Raw genomic sequence first — 25346 nt, forward strand, 5'->3', positions numbered from 1 at the left:
AACTGGCAAGGGAGAAACAAATTCCTAATGACAGCTGTTGAGCAGCTGGATGCAGGTCTGCTTGAAACCAAAAGTTCCACAATCTTGAACTGGGTTGCATTAGACAATATACCTTCTAAAATTCAATACAATTTATCAAGTATGAGTTGGATTTCTATTACTTATAACTAAGCATTCTAATTAATGTCCTATGAACTTGTTTAACTGTAGGATGTCAAGGGAGTCAGTATATCTTCTCACAGACCTTCTTTCTAAGTCTCACTGGGTGCACAGTCTTTCCTTATGTACATTCATACACTCCACTGCAGCCACCTGAATCTCTTTCTCATTCAGTTCACTCTTTGAATCCACTGCTTTGCCTGTGAGTTGCAAGTACAATGGAGAAAATAAGCAGTACTTCCCAGGTCACTCATTCCCATGGACTTTCACTAAAAGACAGATTGCTGAGTTCATGACCTTGAAGAACTCCCAGTGAGAGTAGTTATTTATTTATTGAATAGGATTGCTATATTCAACCCAACTATTAGGGACTTCATTAATAAAGCCTCTCTTCATCTTAAACCTGTGTCTTCTTATTTTGGAAGAGAACTAATAGGAGCCTTGAATTTCCTGCTTCATGAGTTTTCCTATTTTCATTTTGCGGTTGCTGTCATTTCAACGGTTCTAGTACTCCAAGCCAGGAACATAACTGTTTCTTCTTTTCAATGCCCTTAGCTTTAGATCTGTGAACCCAAGGAGGAAGTGATTCTTTACATTATTGACAAACCACAGCCCACAGGTCAAATCCAGCCAGTAGCCTACTTTTGTAAATAGTTGGAACACAGCCACATCCATTCATTTTTGTGTTGTCTATATGGCTGCTTTTGCACTTGCTACAGAAACCACATGGCCACAAAGCCAAAAAATATTTACTCTCTGGACCTTCAGAGAAAGTTTGTCAACCCCTGCTCTGGATAAGTACTTTACAATTACTGTAAAGCACTAGCATCCATAAAAAATGCTCACCTGGCATCCATGAAAATGGTATTCATAAGGTGCCTTGAGGGATGATGAAATGAGTAACTTGAGAAATCTTTGGCGCTTGGGAAACTCTATTCTACACCACTTGGGGCAGCACATGACGTAGCATATACTTGGGATACCCCTGTCTGAGAGCCCAGTCTTCTTTTTGAGAAATCTGGGACCAATATATGATCTAAGTCTTGGTACTGTAGGTCCTGCATTTGGATTTCCATGTGGATTTCAAATTTGGCCAGGGCTGGAGTTATTGCTCCTATTCATGATGGTGGTGGTGATGACCTACAGGGCATCCTAACTTCCCTCCTACACAGATGTCCCTGCTGCACTGGCCAACATGTGGCTCCAAAGCTAGACTTAAAAAAAGCTAAAGATGCTCCCATCATTGGTGGAGACAATCTGAGCCATCTGTGTTTTAAAACTAATTACTAGCACACCTGTGCAAGAGCTGTAGTGTGCTCCTGAATATGCGGTCAGAGTCTGCTACAGTTATCACAGCCACTTGTCCTTTTCCCTTGAACAATGCTGTAACAAAGGCAGAAACACCCATCTTCAGATATGATTTCCTAGGGCCCATTACATTCAGTGGTCGTCCACAACTTTGCTTCTGCATTCCCATCATATCAGCTGTGGAATCTCGACACATCCATCACATTTTGAGGCCCCATCAACATATTCTTCCTTTTTCTCATTTTATTGTGGTATAAATTCATTGCAAAAGCTGTGGCAGAAGTGACTGTCCACTGTTTATATTGCTATAAGGGAGATGAGTGGGTCAAGAACCATGTGTACAAATCGAAAGAATGAAACTGCAAATTTATTTGAAAGTATAAAAATTAAAAAACAAAACCAAGCCTAAGAGAAAAACAAAAAGCAACAACACACAACCTTTCCAGTTTACATTAACTTTGAGCATCACACACTATTTGTTAACCACTTAGTTGCATTTTTTTAAAATGTCAATTTCAAGATAGAGGGAGCTAAGTCAGAAAATAGGCCAGCCATCACAGTGGAACTAATTTAATTCTAAAATAAAATGCCGATCTCACTTGAGAAAAAAGAGACGAGACCATTTTCCAGATGGCATAGATTCAGGCAATGTATAAAAAAACTTCCTGGTTGGAACGAGTTAAAAAATACTGCTGGCCACTAATTTGCCATCTTGAGTAGGAAACAAACCCCACCCCCCAAAAAACCCTGCAGCTTTGGTGTCCTATTTATGTATTTTTAAAAACATTCATTAAAAAAATCAAATCTATGATAAAAAAGTCCCTGTTTGTTTTAAAAAACATTAATAGGCTTCCTTTATCTACTAAAACCATTTGTTTTTCCTAAAATGCCTGGAAGCAGTAAAGTGAGTGAGTGAGATTAACTCACTGTGCAATTAATTTAAATTAGAATTCTTCCTCTAAACAACTTCCAGAGCACCATAAAGAAGCAAGGGCCCATCAAAGGGAGAAATAAAGCCCTTCTGACTCACAGGAGATGAAATGTTCAGCCAGAGTTCTAACACATCCTGGCTGTCATCAAAAGTTCTTTATTGGATTACTCAGAAAATAACTCAAGTGCTATTTTTAAAATGAAAGACACAGGCAACTAGGTTCCCTTTTTTTTCTTTTTTTTTTAAAACCGAAACAAAACAAAACACCAGTGGCTAGCTTTCCTGTAACATACTTTGGATTTGGTTAAAAAAAGAAAGAAAAGTCTACAGGGCAGGATCACCGAATGCCACTGCAGCCTCATTTTCTGCCGGCTTTGTTTTAATTAGCATCAAACAGGGTACTGAACACTTCTTCAGCTGCCAAAGAAGTTTTGAAGGGGGTGATAGCGGACGGGAGTGACTCTCCCTGGTTCCATTTTATCCCTCATCGGTCAGTGTGGTTTCTTGCCAAATAACGCCTAACGTTTTACCCCTTATTCCCACAGGGAGGTGGGCCCTCTGGCTGGCTGGGCACAGAGAAAATTAAGAGAAAAACTAGCACAAACGTAGAGACTATACACTGAGGGAAAGAGGAGTCCCTCTTTCTGCTTCCTTCAAGAACTCGATAAATAAGAACCTCAAAGTGCAACAATGCACAAATGTCTGGCACACAGGTTAGTCTGGAGTGACTTGTTATCATGGGGCTCAGAGGGGCAAGGGTGTGATCTCCTTTTGCATTTTTCTTTGGACGTTGTTAAAGGAAAAACAAAAAGAGATAGCTTTCCTGTACACATATAAATAGTCCCTTAACTAGAAGGGAAAAAAAACCAAACACACTGTTTCAAATGCATTTCTAAAAGATTTAAAATAAATCCAAATGGAAAATCTTGACTCCAAATTGTCTACTGCCCATGTGTCTCAGAGGAGAAACTGCTGGGATGCTGGGAGAGGCCTGACCCTGACCCTAACTCTAACTGGAGGCACTGGTTCTGGGACCCTGGGCAGAGGAGTGTGCACAGCGCAGGGAGCCAGGAGCTCTCACTGGAGGTACTGAATACGGCTCCCACCTGGGATAGAAACCAGCGTCCTCAAGCCCAAACACCAGGTAAAATGGACTTGAAATGTTAAGGGAACTTTGGAGGCCAGTGTTGAAGCTGCATGAATGAGCAAGACAGGCTTGGTGTGGGTCACAGGGACATAGAGCCAGATCAGATTTGGGGCCAACTCAAGTTAGGTCCTCATTCCTTGGCTATAGGCAGGTCAGCTGGGAGGGTGGCAGCCCAGAAACCAGGGAAGTGGCTGTAGAGCCAAGGGATTGTAGGCAATTGGCAGCCCGCAGTTTAAGAGCTGAGAACTTGGATAAACTCATGGCAGAAGCTCCCTGCCTATTCTGGGATGAGGCTGATGATATATGTCGCTGGGGAAAACTCTTAGAATAAGCATTCTTGGGCAAATTTCTAAAGCCAGGATAGTTTCAGAGTCCTTCACGAAACCAGAATGGCATGTGATTGCTGAAGGGTGTTACTCGTGTCCAGAGTTTTCTTTGGCCACTGACTCTGCTGGACTGAGGGCAATGTATAGGCTCGTGCAAGGCAGGTTTTGATGCTCAACTGAATTTTTTAGGAGGGGCGACCATCTAATGATGGCTTCCTTGTAGGATCATCTAACCCAAATCCCCAAATGCTATAAGGTAGCAGCCCAGCAGAGAGGATTTGGTCTAGCGTCTCCTGCGCTTCTGAGCAACCAACATGGCGTAGAAACACTGCTCTCTCCCAGCTTACTTCAATACTGTTTTATCTGCTGCCTGCCCAAGAGAAACATAACAATGTGAAAAGTCAGGGTGTGATCTAAGGTCCTGAAAGAGGAGTGACCTCACCGAAAACATGAACAACAGATCATGCAAACTGAGAGTCTAGAAAAACATCTCTGAAATCCAGGGGAGGAGGGAGAATGCGGGGATAGCTTAATACCCCAAACTGCAAGTTGAGACACCCTTACAGGTGCTTGAAGAGCTTCCCATGAGCACAAATTGTTAGAACGACAAGTCAGAGTAGATTAACCCATATGGACTTTGGAATAACTGGGACTTATACTTCTTCAGTGCCCTGGCTGGGCTCAGAGTCCCTGGGCTCAGCAGTGCCCTCCCGGGGGCCAGGCTGCTCCGGGCTGTGGCCGGTGTCTTCCACACTCAGGAGGCTGCTGGCTGCCTGGGAGCTGGCACTGTTGGCACTCCCGGACCGGGAGCGGTAAGGGGGCAGGTCGGCTTGGTTCAGAGACTCCGTGTCAGAAGAGTAGGGTGGTGGAGGAAGGTCGTACCATGCAGGTCTGTGATGGGAACAGAAGAATGGCAGGGGCAATGGAGAGAGAAAAAGAAGAGAACACATTAGAGCCAAGATAAGGCAACTTCTGTCCATTTCTGAGATGGTGTTTCCAGTGAGAAATGAGATTTTCCCTCCAAGTACAAAGAATTAATTCAAGGACCAGGAACCACAGCGGAACAGAAAAGGCCAGTGTGTTCTGGCTGGTTCATATTGACTGTGCAGTGCCAAAACCACATCCTCTGGGTAGACCCAGAGTGAGACTGCCCGCCAAGTCCCTCGGTTCAACCTGGGTAGTTTGGCATTGCCACTCTGCTCCATCAGCCAAAAGCCCTAGAGGCTGGGCTGTTGTCTTTTTTTTTTTTTTTTTTTTGAGATGGAGTCTCACTCTGATGCCCAGGCTGGAGAGCAGCAGCATAATCTCGGCTCACTGCATCCTCCCCCTCCCAGTTCAAGTGATTCTCCTGCCTCAGCCTCCTGAGTAGCCAAGATTACAGGCGTGCACCACCATGCCTGGCTAATTTTTGTATTTTTATTAGAGATGGGGTTTCATCATGTTGGTCAGGACTCCTGACCTCATGATCTGCCCACCTCGGCCTCCCAAAGTGCTGGAATTACAGGCGTGAGCCATCGTGCCTGGCATGAGCTGGTGTCTTGACTGGGCTCTGATGGGAACACAGAATTGGCATTCACATTGAAAGCCAACTCTTCCTGGCTGCAAACTGGGGTAATTGAGAGGACATCCTCTCAGCACCTCAGTCTGTTACTGCAGAAGGGGCTTGAAAGGAATGAATTTAACAGAAAAGACATTTTATTTTCTAGCTCTCATTTACTGAAGTCTTCTTGTGAGCCAGGCACTTTGCTGTGCCACTACATTCCTTACCTTATTTAATGCTCACAAGAATGCTATGAGGTGGGCATTACTTTCATGCCTTTTGCTCTGGTGGGGAAACTGATGCACAGAGACAATCAATGTCTGGCTCAGGATCAGAAATAACTGGTAAACAGCAATGTTGGGATTTGAACCCATGCACTGCTTCCAGATTCAGCAATTTTAACCTTACTCTACACTGGATGGTCCAAATGAAAAGGTTATGTGTGGGAACTTTATTAGGTGAGGAAGGTCCCAAATTCTTACACTTATTTGCAAAGAGATCCTTAAGTGCCATCCCCTCCACTGACCTCTGGATCTTTATTCACCTTCAATGAAGAAGGAAAATGAAGATTGAATACAGGAGTGGCCACTGAAGAGGGTCCACGGAAGAGCCAGTCACCATCAGATTACGGCCTGCAAAATGTCTAATGCCAGGCTGGGCGTGGTGGCTCATGCCTGTAATCCCAGCACTTTGGGAGGCCGAGGTGGGCAGAACACCTGAGGTTGGGAGTTTGAGACCAGCCTGACTAACATGGAAAAACCCTGTCTCTACTAAAAATACAGAATTAGTTGGGCGTGGTGGTGCACGTCTGTAATCCCAGCTACTGGGGAGACTGAGGCAGGAAAACCACTTGAACCTGGGAGACAGAGGTTGTGGTGAGCCGAGATCGCGCCATTGTACTCCAGCCTGGGCAACATGAACGAAACTCTGTCTCAAAAAAAAAAAAAAAGTCTAATGCCACACACTGCAGAGCTCGAGGAAGAGCGATGTTGAGCAGGAAACAGGAACACTACTCGCTTTAACTACAGAACTCTGCTTCTTGGCTTTATATACTGGGGGCTCTTGCACAATTCCATTTGCAATAAGGTGTCTACTGTCTAAAAAAGCTTGAAAGTGCTCCTTTCCACCTTCTTTTATAGATGAAGCCAAGCAAAGTTTAGGAACTCACTGATTCTCTCATTCATTCACTTCTTCATTCATCCATTCATTCCACGGATATTAATCAAACCTCTCACAAGTACTGGGCACTGCTCTGCAGCAGCAGGTGAGGCTCGGAGCGACAGCGTGGCATTCCCAGGAGGAGCAGGCCTCTGAGTTAGCCAGGGTCCTAACTGTATGTTCCTCAGACAAGTAATTTAACATCCCAGGATCCCAGTTTCCTCACCTGTAGAATGTGGAAATTTACGGATTTGTGAAACCATCACTATAATCCAGTTTCGAAACATTCCTGTCAGTTTCCCCCAAGCGAGGTGCTGCTGAGAGGATTAACTGAGATGATACACACAGAGCGTTTTGCAAGGACCTGGAAAATGTCAGATGCTGCCACTGCCTACAACAGCTGAAGCCAGGCTCTTGGCAAGACCTAGGAACCCCAGTGTGTGCACCTATTCCCCTCCCCAATATGGATGCCCTCTCCCACCTCAATCTCTTCCATCCAGCACACACCTCTGGTCCAGCAGGGCCTCGGAGTAGGAGGGTGGGGAGCCTACTTCCGATGCATTCTGCTCTGCCTGGCTGGCCACATACTGGATGCCATTATTGACGTTGTAGGTGACGTTGCAGTGGTGGGGGTGGTCCAGGACCACCAGGCGGGACAGCAGCACAGGGTGCTGCAGCCGGTGCACGGGCAGTGTCATGAGGTTGTTCCGCTTTCGCTGGTGGTGCAAGACCAGTGCCAGCAGGGCCACCACCAGCACGAAGATGACGGAGCTGCCGATGATGGCGTAGGTGATGCTGGGGTAATACACAAGCTGGTTCTCTGAAGTCACAAACACCTGCCCGCTGCCCGGTTCTGAGAAACCCCGGAGAGAGGAGAGAAAAGAGAGAAGGTTATCAGTTTGGCTCATCTTTGTGTTTCAACCTCAGCCCCAGATTTTGCACGTGTATGTTCGCAGTAGTCCTATTCACAATAGCCAAAAAGTGGGAACCTCCCAAATGTCCACCAACTGGTGAACAGATCAACAAAATGTGGTACATCCACCCAATGGAATATTATTTGGCCATAAAAAGTAACAAATTCTGAAACATGCTATTGCATGGATGGACCTCAAAATCATGATGCAGTAAAATAGGCCAGACATAAGGATCACATCTTGTATGATTCTGTTTATATGAAATTACCGGGAAAGGCAATGTTACAGAGGCAGAAAGTAGATGAGTGGTTGCCTGGAGTGAGAAAGAGGATGGGGATTAACAATAGGCATGAGGAGTCTTGTTGGGGTAATGGGAATGTTCTGAAACTGGGTTATGGTGACAGTTGCACAAATCGGTAAATTCCGCCCCCCCCCCCCCCCCCCCCCCCCCCCCCCGCACAACAAATCACTGAACTGAACACTCAAAATGGGCAAATTTTAAGTAATGCAAATAATACCTCAATAAAGTTGTTTTAAAAAGTCAGTACCATATAATATCTAGGGAACAGGATTGAGAATTCTTGTGGCAGAAATCAGTTCTTTAGTAGAAATGTATAAATTAACACACCTCAGGAACACAGGTAGTGCCTCTGGGGTCCTCATACGTGCAGAATATTTAGTTTAAGCCAGGTCCCACATGGAGCTTTTGGGATAGAGAGCCAGCACAGCCCACGTTAACAGCAGGAATTCCTGGGCTCAAATCCCCGCCCCACAAAACTTGCTTGCTGTGTGCCCTTTGAAAGTGCTATCCTCTCTGGGCTGCAAAATAGAGATGTAATTGTGTCCAGTTCTTGGGGCTTCTGTGAGCATGAAATGAGTCAGTACTCATCAAGCCCCTGAACATAGCTACATGTTGTGCTCTGTAAGTACATGTGTTCAGTACATACAAGTACATGTTTGCTTGCTTGATTTATTTATTTGGGACAGGGCCTTGTTCTGTCACCCACGCTGGAGTGAAGTGCCACAATGTCAGTGCACTACAACCTTCGTGTCCCAGATTCAAGCAATTATCTCACCTCAGCCTCCCGAGTAGCTGGGACTACAGATGTGTGTCACATGCCCAGCTACTTTTTGTATTTCAGAGATGGGGTTTCACCATGTTGGCCAGGCTGGTCTCGAACTCCTGACCTCAAGTGATCCGACCACCTTGGCCTCCCAAGTGCTGGGATTACAGGTGTGAGCCACTGTGCCTGGCCAAGTACATGCTTTATATCACATCTGCCTGCCTCGTAACAACTCCATGGGGCAGGTGTTGTAATTCTCCTTTTTTTTTAGATAAGGAAAATGAAGCTCAGAGAGGTCGGTTCCCCTGACCACAGCCACGCAGTACAGAGGTAACAAGCTGTGTGTGAGTTGAGTCCAGGGGTCTGACTTCAGAACCCGGCCCCAACGTTCTGCTCTGCATCACCTGAATAACGTGCCATGCAATCTGCAGGTACTTCCTTGGGGGTTCCAGGGTGAAGCTCTGGCACACATCCCACCCCTGCAGGTTGCTGTAATAATATCCTTCTCTCCACATATCCTAACGAGTCACACTTCAAGCACTCAGGTAAGGAGCTTTCCCGTCAGCAGGACACATCTGGCCACCACGGTAAGGTCGAGGCAGGCGGAGGAAATCAGGGGTCCAAGCTGGGGACCCCTCATCTTTACAGAGAGCTGCCACTACTTACTGTCATGGCCTAGCTGGAAGAATAAATGCAGACCAAGTGAGTACAGCTGGTGGCCACGACCCTGTCCTTGTTCCACCTGTGAGCCAGTGAGGAGGTTTCAGTGGGTCCACAGGGTTCGAAATGTAGCCTTGAAATAGCAGCGGCGGCAGCAACTACAGGTGACTAACGTTCTCTGTCCTGGCATCGGTTAAGGGCTTACTCCAACCCTCATCACTAGCTGTGGGTCTGTTTTGTTCACTGCTTTATCCCCAGAGAGTAGGATGGTGCCTGGCACATAGTACGCACTCAATAAATACCTACCACTCAATGGGAAAAAAATCTGTTTATTCACACACCCTCGTAAAGTGAGTGCTGTTGTCATTCCTATTTTCCAGATGAGCAAATTGACTCAGAGAGGTGAATTATTTTTGTTTAACAACACATAAGAAGTAAGCAGAGGAACAAGACTAGAATCTAGATGTTTCTCCTTCAAAAAACCACACACTGCAAAACACACTGACTTCTCTTCTTTTCCGATATAAACATTTTCTGATTCCTCAAACAATCCCAATCTGAGACAAATGATGACGTTCCCCTTCAAGGTCCGGCTCTGTGTGTTAATCCGTCTCTCCAGCCACACCTAAAAATGGACTAAAAGCTACAAAGATTCTCCACCCCTAGTGGTCCCTTGTTTCAATGATTCATTGCACAGAAAGAAGTAAACAGGAGCCCAGCAGAAAGACAGAATCATGTTGCAGTACAGTTAAGGAAGGGAGGCGGTTTGGATTTTTTCTGGAGACAATTAATTAGCTGTCACTCACAGATTCTGCTGGAGTTCTTCTGTCTGTTCACAGTTTAGACAATTAGAAGCTGGGTGGAGGCTTGTGTATGTGTATGTTTCAGAATTCAGGCTTCAACTAAAATATCTTCTTCATTTTGTTATCTAGCAGGGAGAGCTGCAGAGTTAGGAGCTTTGGGGTGGAATCCTGGAGCCACTGCTTCTAGCTCTTTGAGCTCAAGCGGGTTTTTTAATTCTCAGAAGCCTCACCCTCCTCGTCTGTGAAATGGTGATGGTCCTGGGTAAACAACAGTGTCCGTATCTCCCTGGATTATCCGGATGGTAGAGTACAATATACACACAAGTGCTGAGCACAGTGCCTGGCAACGGCCTGCCTCAGTGATGCCAGTTCTTTTTTATGACAACGACGACGATGACAAAATAATAGAAATTATTATGTAATACATATGACATAGTATAATATATAATTACATAGTATGTATATGTTTACATATAGTATATATTATATATAAATATATATAACATATACATATATAACATGTTATACTATAAAATATGTAATTATAAAATATATTATGTAATCACATATTAACATATTATATTATGTAATTATATATGAACAATATATATTACAATATATATGTTCTTTATTATATATTTATATATAAATGTTATAATACATGTTATATATTATACTATATAATATGTAATTACAATTATATAATATGTAATATGTAATTATATCATAATATATAACAATTATATAATATAAAATATAATTACATATTATAATATATAATTATATAATATATATAACATATGATATAATTTATCTAATAATAAAATAGACATAACATAAAATTTACCACTATCACCATTTTAAAGTGCACAGTTCAGTGGTGCTAACGTTCATACACATCATTAATGTTCATACATGATACCGTGCGTCCATCACCACTGTCCAGCTCCAGAATTTTTCATCATCCCTCGCTAATGAACACTAGATTTGATTGTAGTGTTGCCTTTCTTACTATTATCCTCACCAACTTCTCAAAACCAGGGGTAGAAAGCTGGGGGAGCCACCTCTGGGGGATGGGGTTGTGTTGGGGAGAAGATATGAACAGACAGTTCCATTCCAGGAGATATATTTCTATTTTTTATTCCCTTTTAATTTTTAATATATATTTTTTGAGACAAGGTCTCTCCCTTTGTTGGCCAAGCTGGAGTGCAGTGGCACTACCTTGGTTCAACAGCCTCAACCTCCTGGGCTAAGCCATCTTCCCGTCTCAGTGGATGGGACTACAAGCGTGCGCCACCATGCTCAGCTAATTTTTGCATATTTTGTAAATACAGAATCTACCTATGTTACCCAGCCTGGTCTTGAACTCCTGGGCTCAAGTAATCTATACGTCTTGGACTTCCGAAGTGTTGGGATTACAGGTGTGAGCCACTAGTCCTAGCCAGTGAGTCGTATTTGGTAAAAAAGGAAAGTGGGCAAACTCTCACACAGAAAACAAATGGTACAGAGATTTTAAAATGCTGACTTCTGTATAAACATGTGAGGTTTTAAGACTACAAGTGGGAGCCCTTTAAATGCATGGGATATAAAATTCCCGTGAAATTTAACGGTCTCACTTACGTCTCCAAAAGCAGGCTCTCTCCAGACCTCTCCTCATTTTGGCAGGCGAGACACAGCGATCGCATTTGCCTGAGAAATTATGATGTTGCATAGCTCGGTGCCTGCTCTGGTTTTTGCTCTGTGTGTAAAAAGTCATCTTGTGTTAATTCATTAACTAGGCCCACTTTTCTTAAGAGCTTAATGAGCCTGCTAGCCAAATTACTAACATCAGAGTTGCCTGGGACCCAAGTTCCAAGTGCATAATCCATGGATAATGAAGTTTCCATTTATTCTGGCTGTCCCTCAAGCTAATGCCCTTGTGCTCCACTGCCAAGCATCTTGAATTCTTGTCCTGTACGTGCTGTTTCTACTGTACTAATTCCAGGCAATCTGGTTCCTACCTAGAGACCGCTGCTCCCTCAAACCTCTCCACAGCTGCCCGTGGAGAAGCAGGCTGTGTTTTGTACAACTCTGGGGGTGCTCTTCACCTCAAAGTCATCACATATTTGTTTAGTTATCACAACAGCTTTCTAGCAGATGGCAGCGAACTGTCTTGAGGAAAAGTACCTTTAACTAATTCACTCAGAGGTGCCGTCTGGACCACGGAAGGCGCTCAAGCAGCTGACACTTGTGACTTGGTGTTCCTTCACATCCAAAAAAAATCCCCTCCTCCAGATGCAAATGAAATTTCCTACTGGATACCATTTTTTGCCTACCAGATTGGCAAAAGCAAAGTTTGATCTCATATTCTGCTGGCCAGGTCTTGGGCAAACAGTATATTCATGCCTTGTATATATTCAGGCATGGCTAGTGGGAGGATAAGTTGGTACCAACCCAGGGTGGCAGAGGAGCTAATAATATATATCAATATAAACATGTGCATATTCTTTTAAATTGGCCAGGCATGGTGACGCATATCTGTAATTCCAGCACTTTGGGAGGTGAAAGTGGGGAGGATAGCTTGAGCCCAGGAGTTCGACACCGGCTTGGACAACATAGGGAGACCCTGTCTCTAAATTAGCTGGGCATGGTGGCATGTACCCATAGTCCCAGCTACTTACGAGGCTGAGAAGGAAAATCACTTGAGGCCAGGAGTTTGAGGCTGTGGTGAGCTATGACAGTACCCCTATTCTCCAGCCTGAGCAACAGAGTGAGACCCTGTCTCTAAAAAGCCAAAAAACAAAATAAGCATTTATGAAAACATTGTCCATAAAAGCAAAATATATCAGAAACAATCCAAATGTTTATCAATTGCAGCCTGGCTACATAAATTATGGTGCCTCCATATAATCCTGCAGCTATTTTTAAAATTAGGGAACCTCTATTTATACCAATATGGAACAACTGGAAGGATATATTGATAAGGGAAAGAAAGCAAAGTTCAGTAGAGAATGTACAGAATATATCCGGAAAAACACAATATAACCAGTAACACTGGGAGCTTCCAGGAAGGCAAATAGATGGTTGTGGAGAGGGAGATTTACTTTTTATTGTTTACTCCTGCCTACTATGTACTATTTGTTCTGTATTATCTATTTAAAAACTAAGCACTCTGTCCACTTCCTTTGAACTTGCCCAGGCTGATGTGCATCTCAGTTTCTTTATTTTTACTTTTAGACATAGGGTCTTGCTATGCTGCCCAGGCTGGTCTTGAACTCCTAGGCCCAAGTGATCCTCCCATCTAAGCCTCTGAGTAGCTGGGATTGTAGCCTGTGCCACTGCGCCTGGCTCAGTTTCTTTATTGTTTCCTGTCCTTTTCTCCCTGTAGGTGTGAGGGCTTTTTGGGGTTCTAGCCTCACTGTCCCATGCTTACTTGGAGACCCCTTAATGACTCATGATTCCCTGAGGACAGCTTCCAATGCCTCTAACTTGACATCTTTTTTTTTGAGACGGAGTCTCACTCTGTCACCAAGGCTGGAGTACAGTAGCACAATCTTGGCTTACTGCAACCTCCAACTCCCGGGTTCAAGTGATTCTCCTGCCTCAGCCTCACGAGTAACTGGGATTACAGGCACATGCCACCATGCCCGGCTAATTTTGTATTTTTAGTAGAGATGGAGTTCACCATTGTGGCCAGGCCAGTTTCGAACTCCTGACCTCAACTGATCCACCGGCCTCAGCCTCCCAAAGTGCTGGGATTATAGGCATGAACCACCGTGCCTGGCCCAGGCTGACCTCCTGAGTCCAGAATTCCTGTTCTGGAATATTCACTGCCCTTCAAACTGACTCCCTCATCGCTTTGAAAAACTCCTACCTTGCTATTTTTTTAAAAAGTATTTTTTCAGTTTGTTTTCCTCCAGATTACATATTTTAAAAGTTAGATTTATTGAGGTATATCTTAGGCATAAGATTTGTCCTTTGAAAATCACCATTAGATGAATTCTGACAAAACGAAACAGTCGCATGTCCTCTTCCACAATCAAGATATAGAATCTTTCCCTCCCCCACAAAAAATATTTTGTGCTTCTTGTGGCCAATCTTCTCCCATCATTCCAAGCCTCTGGAAACCTGGGGTCTATTTTCTGTCCAAATAGATCCACTTTTTTTCCAGAAAGCCATACAAGTGGAATGTAACAGTATGTAGCCTATTGTGTCTGGCTTCTTTCACTCAGCATACTGCTTTTGAGATTCATCCATGTTTCTCTGAGTATTAATACTTCATTCCTTTTTGTACCTGAGTAGTATTCAGTTGCATGGATGTATCACAATTTGTTTGATTTCCCAAATGAGGGAGGGCATTGGGGTGTTTCCAGTTTCAGAAATGCCAGTCTTTGTGCTAACATATATTTTCATATTTCTTGGGCATACACAGTGCTGGGTCATATGGGAAGCATATGTTTAACTTTAGAAAAAATTGTTTCACTGTTCACCAAGTTGCTATAGCATTTTGCATCCCCACCAGCAGCAATGAACAAAATTCTCAGTCACCCTGCATTCTCAGCAGCACTTAGTAATACCAGTCTTTTAAATTTTAGCCATCTTAATAGGTGTTTAGTGGTATCTTATTGAGGTTTTAATTAGCATTTCCTAATGACTAATGATGTGAGCATCTGTTCATATAACTGATTTGACACAGCTTATCTTCTTTAATGAAGTGTTTATTCAAGTCTCCTGCCCATTTTTAAATTGGTTTGACATTATTACTGGGCAGTAACAGCACTTTATATGTTCTGCCACATAGCGTTTTATCACAAATGTGTTTCACAAATATTTTCTCCTAGTCTATGGTTTATCTTTTCATTTTCTTCACAGTGTCTTAAAAAGTGATTTTTGGTGTTTTCTTTTTTAAGGCTAGTCAATGAAGAGAAGTTGTTAAATTTTTACATAGTCCTTTGCATCAATTCTTAATCTTAATAGTATGTGGTTTTCATATTCGATTCGAGGAATCATCTCCTAAACCTTTGCTTAGAAGAAGTCTTATAGCTTCAGCTTCTACATTTATGTCTGTGATCCACAGCAAGTTAATTTTTGTTTATGGTACAAGGTAAAGGTCAAGGTTCTTTTTATCTTCCCATCTACCTTTCCAATTTTTCTAATACCATTTGTTGAAAAGCCTATCCTCTCTTATTGAATTACCTCGGCACCTTTGTTGAAAATCAATTGACCATACAAGTCTGAGTCTATTCTTAGATTCTCTATTTTGTGTGATTGAGCTATATACCTATCTTTATGCCAATCAGGGTGCTGTTAACTACAGCTTTATAGTTAAGTCTCAAAATCAGGTAGTGCATCTTGCATGCCTTTTTCCCCCTTCCAAATTGAACTTTATTTCTGATTACAAAAATCCATGTTAATGATTTTTTAAAAAAAAATACATAGAAATGTCCCAGGCAGACAAAATGTCCCCTCCTCTCCCCTAAACCTGCTAGAATTCTACTAGACATGGTTCACAGTTTTGTATCGACCAGGAGCTGGGAAACTTTTTCTGTCAAAGGCCAGATAGTAAATATTTTACGCTTTGTAAGCTATACAAGTAGCATAAAAGCTGCCATGGACAATATGTCAATGAATGAATGTGGTTGTGTTCCAATCAAACTTTATTTATACAAACAGGCGGCAGGTCAGATTTGGCCCACTGGCCATAGTTTGCTGTCTACCCACAGCATAAATCCTTGAAAACTGCTCTCTATACTTGTATATATACATGTACTTTTCTTCATGCTGTATGGATATTTCCACATGCAGACATCCTTCCTTGGCACCCACATCTTTCTGAAAGAATAGCCATATAAGTATCCCACTATAGAGACAAACTACAGTTTATTTAACCAAACCTCTAATAAAGTACCTTTAGGTTGCTTCCCATTTCTGCTATTACAAACAATGCTATAATGTCATTCAGGCAGACAGTGAGGGTCATGAGGGGAGGGGCCAGTGATCTTGGTCACTGATGCAATGATTTTTTTGGACAAATTCCTACTTGCTGGATGTTTCCCTGGCCATCTGGTCTCCCAGGTTTGAACACTCTGGGTTGTCTTGAACACTCTCCTTTTCTCTGTCTACAGCAAGCAACCAAATATGGCCGGTTTCTACTGTGCTGTGTTTCTCCAGCCTCTCAACCTCACATCTATTCTTATGCTCACATATAGGCCCAGGCCAGGGAGAAAACCTCCATAAGAGTCTTGCCACCTGCAGCCTCTTTGAACTCCAGTCTTTTTGCAATACTCCCACAAGTCTGAACATTGCCCAGGACTGTGTTGCTATGTAACTCTTGCAAAATTCTTCAGATCAAGGAACTCAGTGGCTCACATCATTCTCTTTGGGCCTGGCATTCACAGACAGCACTGTTCCTGTGTTTAATTTCCCAGCATCGACCCCCCGAAGGGATGGGGAAAAGTCCAGAGTTGGAATGAGGAACAACATTTGCCTTGTGACATGTCTTCATTCCTGATTTGAACTAAACAATAATGCTAATAATACTAACAACCATCACCACCATTCATATTTGCTTTGAACTAAAAAACAAGAGTATAAATAATAACGTCACCATAATTATCCTAGCAGCTCTTACCATATTCTCAGTATAATATCTAATGTGTTTTACACATTCTAACTCTTTTAATGCTTACACCATCTGTATTGAGTTGAGTGGTGTCCCTCCACTCAACTGAGGCTCTGTCCACCCAGTACCTCTGAATGTGACCTTATTTGGAAAAAGCGTCTTTGCAGATACAATTAACATCAGAGTTTCAAGATGAGCTCATTCTGAACTAGAGTGAGCTTTAGATCCAATGATGAGTGTCTTTATGAGAGACAGAGAAGGAGGTGACACAGAAACAGACATGGGAGAAGGCCTTGTGAAGTTGAATGCAGAAACTGGAATCACGCATCCCCAACCAAGAAAAGGAACACCAAGAATTGCCAGCGGCCCTAGAAGCTAGGAGTGAGGCATGGAATGGATTCTTCCTTGGAGCCTCCAGAAAGAACAAACCCTACCAGTACCTTGCATCTGGACTTCTGGCCTCCAGAACTGTAAGATAATAAATTTCTGCTGTTTCAAAGCCAAGTTTGCAGTCATTTGTTATGGCAGCCCTATCAAATGAATATATCCTCCTATGAAGTAGACCATTTCACAGGTGAGGAAATGGAAGCATGGGTTGAGGAGCTTGCCCAAGTACTCCCCATATCTTAGGAATGATTAACAGCTATTCTTAGAGCTAGCTAGTGGCAGAACCAAGAGGAACCCAGGCAGTCTGTTTCCAGCATCTATGCTCTTACCCACAGCTTTATTTCATTTTACATATGTGGCTATCTTACCATTAAGTTCTCAGTGGGCAAAGACCAGGCTTGCTCCTTCTTGGAACACCACTCAGGGCTCACTGCAATCTAGGAAATACAACAGGTACTCCACAGTGTTTTTTGTTATTGGTAAACTAACTCTGAAACGTGGCAACATGCTAATCCACAATCTCTTCACTTGCAGACGAGTCAAAACTACAGGAAGGCAAACATTTGAAGAAGAAAATAAGGATAACCTAAACACTGAGCAGTGAGCACCGAACCTCCTGCTCCTACTCTTCCTTTGATATACACGATTTCCCTTCTTCTTTACAACAGTCCTTTGAAGTGTGCCATTTTATTATCTCACCTTTACAGATGAGGAAATGGAAACTCGGAGAGGTTAAGTAACTTACTGAAGGTTACAGAGGAAACAAATGGTACAACTAGTCTTTGGGCATGGGAGTCTGATGTGAGAATCCATTGAGCTATCCTGAATACGTCTCTCTGCTCTCTCCTCTCCTCTTTCCCATTTCTCCTGAACGTTTGTCACCTCACTATACTGCTCTTGCAATGGGGTCCCTTTCCAGTACCTTCAATGAAGACCCGATCCTAGACTCTGATCAGTATACCGGAAGTGTCCTCTGTGGGATGGCAAGAGGTATTTCATAAAAAAGTACCTTGGTCAAATAGGTGTGACAACAACTGAATCACGGTTAAATCTATCTTTCCCCTACCCTCTTTTTTTGTAGCTGTTTAGACGGAAGGTTCAGAGATCAAACTGTCTAGATTCAAACCCCAGCCATGTCACTCACTAGCTGTGTGGACGAGAAAAAGTTACTTTGCCTCTCTGTGTCTCAAAATCCTCATCTTTAAAATGGGATAATAGAACCCACCCCATAGGGTTAGTTTTTGGATAAAAAGGAAAAATATGTACAGAAATGTTTAACATGGTGTCTGGCACAGAGTAAGTAGGACTCAACAAACCTTTTAGTTATTATCAATAGCTATCATTACAGGACTTTTCAGAGCCTTTACTAGGCAAATGTCCATTGTGACACTTCATGAGAGGATGTGGTTATTTCCTGAACCTCAGTGCCAGGCTGAGACGGACAAAACATACACCATATTCCAAATATTTGCATTCCCAACATTCTAGAAGGTATCTTCTCACAGATCAGAAAGGGGAATCCCTGGCCTTTGGGCAGGCTGTTGGAGGAAGCTCTGTGTTGCAGCTGCCGATCAAAGAGGATGAAGCTGAGAGACAATTATCTTAACCCCATCCTCTCTTCTTGGGACACAGTAAGGCCCAGGTCCCAGGCCACACAGTTAAGGTTCAGCATCACCATTACTGACGGCCAAGGACTGGGAGCAGCTCCCGGGTGTGAAGTGAGAGATGCCACCATGAGGGTTGAACAATACTCTGCCGCCTCTGACATCTGTCAAGAACCGATCATGCAGGAGCTGATGCTGCAGAAATTCACAAGGGGTCCAAAGGCTGCCCTGGTTCTGTTCTTGGGATCTGCGAGTCTGTCATGGCCCCTTGCATAATCAGTTCATCGGTGCTACTCCTGCCCGTGAGACTTTATTACCTGGGGAAATGCTGAGTGTGCACACTTGGAGCTTCTGAGTGCAGAAAACTTTCTGAGTAATTTAGGGGAACAGGCTGATACAGAATCACTGTAAGCAGGGCTCCCAAGGAGGAGCTTTGTCAACCATGAACAAATTCATGGCTTCCTGAGATGTCAGATCTACAACAACCCTGACCCAACGAGCTCCAGCGCCTTGGAGGGCAGGGCTGTTCGTTTTGCACACACTGGGTTCTTGTTCTCCACACACTGGGCTCTTGGGCTCCAGTCCCAGTGCAGGCAGGATGAGCATGCCCGAAAGGGAAGCACGAGATGTACCTGATGCCAACAGAAATCTGCATATTAGTCTCAGCCAATCCCCAGTCCTGGGGCCCGTGCTTCATAACATCCCTGGTCCCAGCCACTGCCCCCTCCACCCTGCCTCCACTCTGGCTCTCTGTAGTCTCTTTTCCACATGGCTACAGGGTGCTCCTTCTAAAAACATTCATCTGTTCATGTCACTCCTAGCTCCAAACCTTCCAGGGGATTCCCAAATAAAGTCCGAAGTCCTCACCAGGACCTCCAGGCCCTGAATAATCTTGTCCCCGTTGGTACTCTGACCTCCACTCCTGCTCCTCCTTGGCAGCTGCTGCTGCAGACCTGTTGGCCTCCTTGATGTGGTTCTGGAACACCCCACTATGCACCTGCTACAGAGCCCTTGCCCTCTGCTTAGCAGGCCCTTCCAGGGCATCCGCGTCACTGATGATTCCATTCGAGGCTCTCTTCCTCTCTGGCCCACTGACATCACTCTCTAACCCCCTGCCCGCCTCATCTGTCACTGCACCATCACTGCCTGACATTGTACATTATATTTGCATTTAATTGTCTCTCTTTCTACTGGAATAGAACTCCTTGAGGGCAGAGCTGAATTCTGCTTGCTCATCCCTGAATCCCCAAAGCCCCAAATAATAAAAATTTCTTGGGAGAAGCAGGAAGAGTGTCTCTAACTCTGTGGCCTCGTGATGTCTTGGCTTGTGCATCTTTCCTATGAGACACCACGCCTTCATGGCCATTATCCATTCAGCCTCTCAAGTGAGAAAGATAAGACTCAGAGAAGCGGGGTCACTTGCCCCAGGTCACACAGCCAGGAAGTGATGGAGCTGAGACAGGAGCCCAGGTCTGTTTGACCAACACCCAGAGATGACTTATGGTATGAGGGCAGGTCCCATTCAACCAGTTTGTCCCGGGGATCTGTCTGGGGAAGGTAAAACCACCCTCGTGGCTGAAATATTCACACTGTTATTGATGGGCACTGGCTGAGCTCAGGATTTATAGAGAAGACACATGTGCATTGTACAAAAACACAGTCTCGTCCTTCTAGAATCTTCCTTCTCACAAATCAGGTGGGATCAATGTAACCCTTTCCCAGAATCATCTAGAGATCCATTGCCCACAGGGCCAAAAGTATGGGGCCAGTGCAGGCAGACTCCTGTCCCAAAGTGGCCAAGATGGAGCCCTGACACAGTCACTCCAGGCCGACCCTGCAGACTGGACCTGGCTCTGTCCCGACTCACAGCCCTTCCGGGAATTTCTGTTTGCCAAGGGTCCAGTCCCACCCCCTCATCACAAAAGTCACAGCTTTTCACCACGGGGCCCTTCTTCCCCCGCACTCCTCCCTCACTGCCTCCTTCTCTAGCCACTCTCCGGAGCGCCCGCCACGCTCAGAACAACCTGTCTGCTTAGTGCCTCCAGCCTGTCAACGCTGGGCCTCACAGCCTCCTGGTTTAAAAGAGGCATGTGAAAGTGCTGAGTGAAGGGACAGTGGGATTAAAATCAGATGAGCAACCTGTACCCGCCGTAAAGTTGAGATGAACATTGAAGACTGCTTTAAAGCTGAGCCAAGTGAAGCGACCGTGAACTTGCTTCTGCAGCTTCCTTTTACCTGCACGAAGAGTCGGATCCCTTCACACTAGATTAAAACGGGCCTCAGGAGTGCTGAATGGCAGCGAAGAGAAAATGCCACTGAGAGGGAGACAGGGAAAGCAGCTGGGATTCACAGGGACACAGAGCCTCCAAGGGCTGTGACGATGGAGGGAAGCCTGGCTGGGGCCACATTTCATTTGTCCACTTAGAGAGCTCAGATCCTGTGCTCAGGTGCCGGGAGCAGGCCTGGCCCTGGTGGCACTCCCAGGGTGGGAGTGGCCCTGGGGGCCCATTTCACTCCTGCACTCCTCCTACCATGGCCTCTGCCATATTTCTTCAAGCCTGGAAGCATCAAGGGACTGTCTGGGCCACTGTAATCCAAGGGCATCCCCACATCCACCCTGACTTTCCTGTTTTAAAAAAGCATCCCATGGGGCTGGAGCGGCTTTGTGGATCCCTATTCCAAGCACATCGCCCACCCCAATTTAGATGCAGATTGAAAAAGTTTAATTTAAAGGGCAGCCCAGCAAATGACTGAATCAAAAGAGAGCCACGAAAACCCTGCTGAACCATTACCATAGCAACTCAAGTTGCTAAAATTAACTGAAAAGAGGGTGATGGGAAAACTGGAGCTGCCCAGCCTCAGACCGACCACAGCAGGGGCCATCCTGGCCCCAAGCCAGAGGGAAATGAGAGAGGAGACCCATCTGCCAAGATGCTGGGAACCGGGACTATTGAGAGCGGGAGACAAGTGCCCGAGGATTAAGTTCAAAATGAGAGTGAGGGAAAGCAAGGGGATGGGGAGAGGGAGAGAGAGACGGGGTGGGGGCTGGGGGTGGGGGATGGGAGGGGGGAGACAGCAGGGTAGTCAGCAAGAGAGAGAGCGAGAGAGAGCAAGAGAGAGAGAGAGAGAGCGAGAGAGAGAAAGAGAGAGAGAGAGAGAGAAAGTTCTAAGATTGAAGACCAAATGAAGCATACATTTCCCTGGGGATTTTCAGCCATTCTTATTCCAAAAGACTGAAGGGCTTCCTATCTTCCTAACTGCTGCCAGCCTTTGGGCAAATGGGAACAGGGAGTCTCCCTGAAAGCTTCACTCTAACCTTTCAGTAAGTGCTACTGAACAGCCAACGGGTATCAATGGCCCCTAATTTCTAAGTTGTTCACCCCAGAGAGCTTCTTAGAATGGAGGAAAGCCCCCAGCAGTCCCAGAGCTCTTTGAAGCCTGCTGAGAGCTGCTATACACCCTCAGAATTTGATCTCTCCTTCTGAGAGGAAGGGCCCGGTGATAAGCCAGGGAGCTGGGTAGAGAATGGCCTCTTTGCCAAGACGCGGGCTCAGGGCAGTTGCAGCACTGGTTGGAGGGTAAGGCATTTAATTGGCTGTTTAAGATAGAAAAGGGCTTTCTTGGTTTTTTTTTGAGGTAGGGTCTCACTCTGTTGCCCAGGCTAGAGTGCAAGGGCATTTTTTAAATAGGAATTCATATTGCCACTAAAACTTGGTGAGAGGGTAATTGGGAGCTAGGGCGCAGGTGGCCTTTTAAGAACTCTGTTCAATTGTGTCATCGCTTCAAAAATGTCAACAGAAGAATGCAGTGGAAATGAGGGGTAAGAGTTCTTTGCTACCTCTCCTACTGCAGGCCACAAAAGCAGCAAAGGTCAATGAGAGACAGCGCGGGAAGGGGGTGGGACTTGGTAATGAGCTCAGGCACCTCCATTGGGATTAATCTAATCATTCCACCCTTCCAAAGGGAAACCTCTGAGGCATCTGTCTCCTCTGCATCAAGTGGCTTCGCCAGACTCAGGTTCCTGTATATGACATCCTGGGCTGCTCCTGTAGGCAACATGCTGGAAATGACTTTCCACGTGGCCTAGAATTTGCTGAATAAGGAGAGCTCTACAGAATTACCATTTCTATTGCTTACTGTATCTATTTACCTGGAGTGTCCGGTGGAAGCTGCAAAATGAAATGCTTAGCAGACATTCTTTGAACTCAATGGTCAGTTGGTTTCTGGTCCAGTAATAAGGCTTGGCCAGCTACAGTACAATAGTTTATTAAGCCTGCCTTGTCAGCGGCCAGAACGAATCCTGCTAACTCAAGCAGGATGCAGGGAGCGGAGATGCTTTGATCAGTTTGTAAGTATGGTGTAATCACACACAAATAGCACTGCAGGGAAAAGCGAATCCTAAAAACTGGAGACAGAAAAATCTACTTCAGGCAGGCCATTGTTGCAAATAAAACCTCATTTGCGGGAGCTAGGAAAACAAGTATCGTCATCAAATAGCAATTACAATCGTAGGACAGGGTCCCCAGGCAATCAATGGAGCTGTAGGCCTCAGCGTGAAACCTGGTTCCTTCCTTTCCTTTTCCATTCATGTCCAGCTCAGGGGCAGGTCCTGCTGATTCTGCTTCCATAATACGGGACAGGTTGCCATCATCTGTTGCACGGATTACCATGTGAACCTCTTACTTGGTCTCCCAATTGCTCATCTTGTCCCTCTCCAATCCATTTTCCACACAGCATCTAGAAAGCTCGTTTTAGGAAGTGAGTAAGACCATAGTATGTTTCCTGCTTTATACCCTCACCAAGAGTTGCTCACTGAACTGAAAATCCAAACTCCTAGCAATGGCTTAGACACATAATCTCTACAAGAGGCCCTTAACTCTTCTACAGCCTGTCTGTTAGCACCCCATGTTCTAGCTGGGGGGTTGGTAAAGTCTGGCCTGCCATCTGCTTTTATAAATAAAGTTTTATTGGTACACAGCCATTCCCATTTATAATGTATCATCTATGGCTGCTTTCATGCTACAATGGCAGAGTTGCATAGTTGAGACAGTGACTCTAGGGCCCATCGAGCCTAACAAGAGGAGAACTAATGTTAGCTCCTTGAGCAGACCAATATTGCAAGGAACCACATGCTTAGAGATGTGCTAGCTCCTTTTATACAGCTTATAGTCTCTTTGGGAAGTTACTCTAATATACCGAATGTGGCAATTCGCATGAGGTAGCTGTAACTGCTGTAGAAAATAAATGGAGACATCAAGACATCAAGGAAGAAATCAAGCACATCCCTCCGCTGCTACCCCTCCATTAGCTCTTGCTTTTTGTTATCTGTAGAAGTAAGCCACTGAAACGCTCCTATGGGAAATGGCAAACTTGGTCTCAATCTTGGCAATGAAATACCTGATGGTTAAAAATCTATCTGTTCTTGCTACCACCACCTCCCTGAGTGGTTGAGCAATGTTGCCTGCCTGTGGAATCCTGTCTTCTGAGAGGTACTAGGATGCTTCATATTCATGCTTCTTGAAATGAAGGCTTGGTGGAGCATTTTAATGTTCTTTAAGACAAGGTGCTGGATGCTCTATTCCAACACCGGTGGGCCTCCTAGGCAGCAGGTCACTGAACCCCGCTGTTCCATAATAGATGAATAACTATAGGGTCTTGGGCTTTGGAGGATTCAAAGTTACTCATTCATTTCTATAAAGAGGAAATAATAACCAAGTATCCCCGGGGCCGCTTTAGAATCCCTGTCAAAAGCTCTCAGACACCTAAGACAGGCTGGAGAGCTCAGGCAAACATTTTAAACATTAATGGGGCTGTGTTTTAAACAAGAAGGTGAAGAAATCAAAGCCTGTTGCTAAAGAGGACCCAAGCTGGCCTCCTTAGGAAGAGGAATAAAAGGACCCACACAGTCTGATGTGATACAAAGATGAATCCCCTGGAAGGCAGGCAGCAGAGTGCATTCACTCATTCATCACACATTTCCTAGCCCCTACTAAGGGCCAGCCAGGGTGCCAGAAGATTCTGGGCTGCTGTTAGAGGACACGAGTTACTGGGGAATGAACAGGGAGCACTGGGAACCTCAGGATTACCATGGCTAAGATCATTTAAAATTTATTTTTTGAATAGGCAATATATGCATGATTCCAAATTCAAAAAGTAAGAAAGGAGAAAAAAAGTAAAGAAAAGGACTTATTTTGCAGACAAAAATACATCTGTTTCCTGTATCTCTCTCCTAGCCACGGGCCTCCTCTCCCCAGAGGCAACCCTGGGCACCCATTTATTTTTTTCATTTTCCTTTTTGTGTAGCCTTCCAGAAATAGTACAGGCATATATTAGCACGTATCTATGGTTTTCAACACCCATGTTAACACCTTGATTTCTTTATTTAATTAAGCATATGAATACATACTTTTAACCAATTACTACTAATAATAAATGATAGTAAATAAATGACTACTTAATTAAGCACATCAATACATACTTTTAACCAATTACCATTTTGTCTATTTTAAATAGATATGCAGCACTTCCTATACACTAGGTTCTCATTTTTTTTAATTTAACTTTCTATTTGGAGATAAGTTTAGACGAGTTGCAAAAATAGTACAGTTTCTGTAAATCCTTAATCTAGGTTCCCCTAGCGATGACCCCTTACCTAACCACAGAACAACTGTCAAAACTGAGTTAACCTTGGAACAACTGTATTAACTAAGTTAATAGAATTGATTCAAATTTTGCCAGGATCCC

General features: G+C 44.4%; 1 protein-coding gene across 3 annotated transcripts in view; it reads right to left on the reverse strand.

The window, feature by feature from the left end:
* Nucleotides 1-1815: 1815 nt before the first annotated feature.
* LDLRAD3 (low density lipoprotein receptor class A domain containing 3) overlaps nt 1816-25346 on the reverse strand; it is a 299452-nt gene continuing 275921 nt past the window's right edge. For all 3 annotated transcript variants that reach the window (XM_037739245.1, XM_017530506.2, XM_017530505.2), the window contains exons 5-6: nt 7077-7422; nt 1816-4762 (exon numbers count right to left, since the gene is read on the reverse strand). In XM_037739245.1, the coding sequence (XP_037595173.1) occupies nt 4525-4762; nt 7077-7422 (584 nt within the window). In that variant the 3' untranslated portion in view covers nt 1816-4524. The remainder of the gene's footprint in view (nt 4763-7076; nt 7423-25346) is intronic.

The sequence above is a fragment of the Cebus imitator genome, unplaced genomic scaffold (assembly GCF_001604975.1).
Source record: "Cebus imitator isolate Cc_AM_T3 unplaced genomic scaffold, Cebus_imitator-1.0 Scaffold66, whole genome shotgun sequence".
Lineage (NCBI taxonomy): Eukaryota > Metazoa > Chordata > Mammalia > Primates > Cebidae > Cebus > Cebus imitator.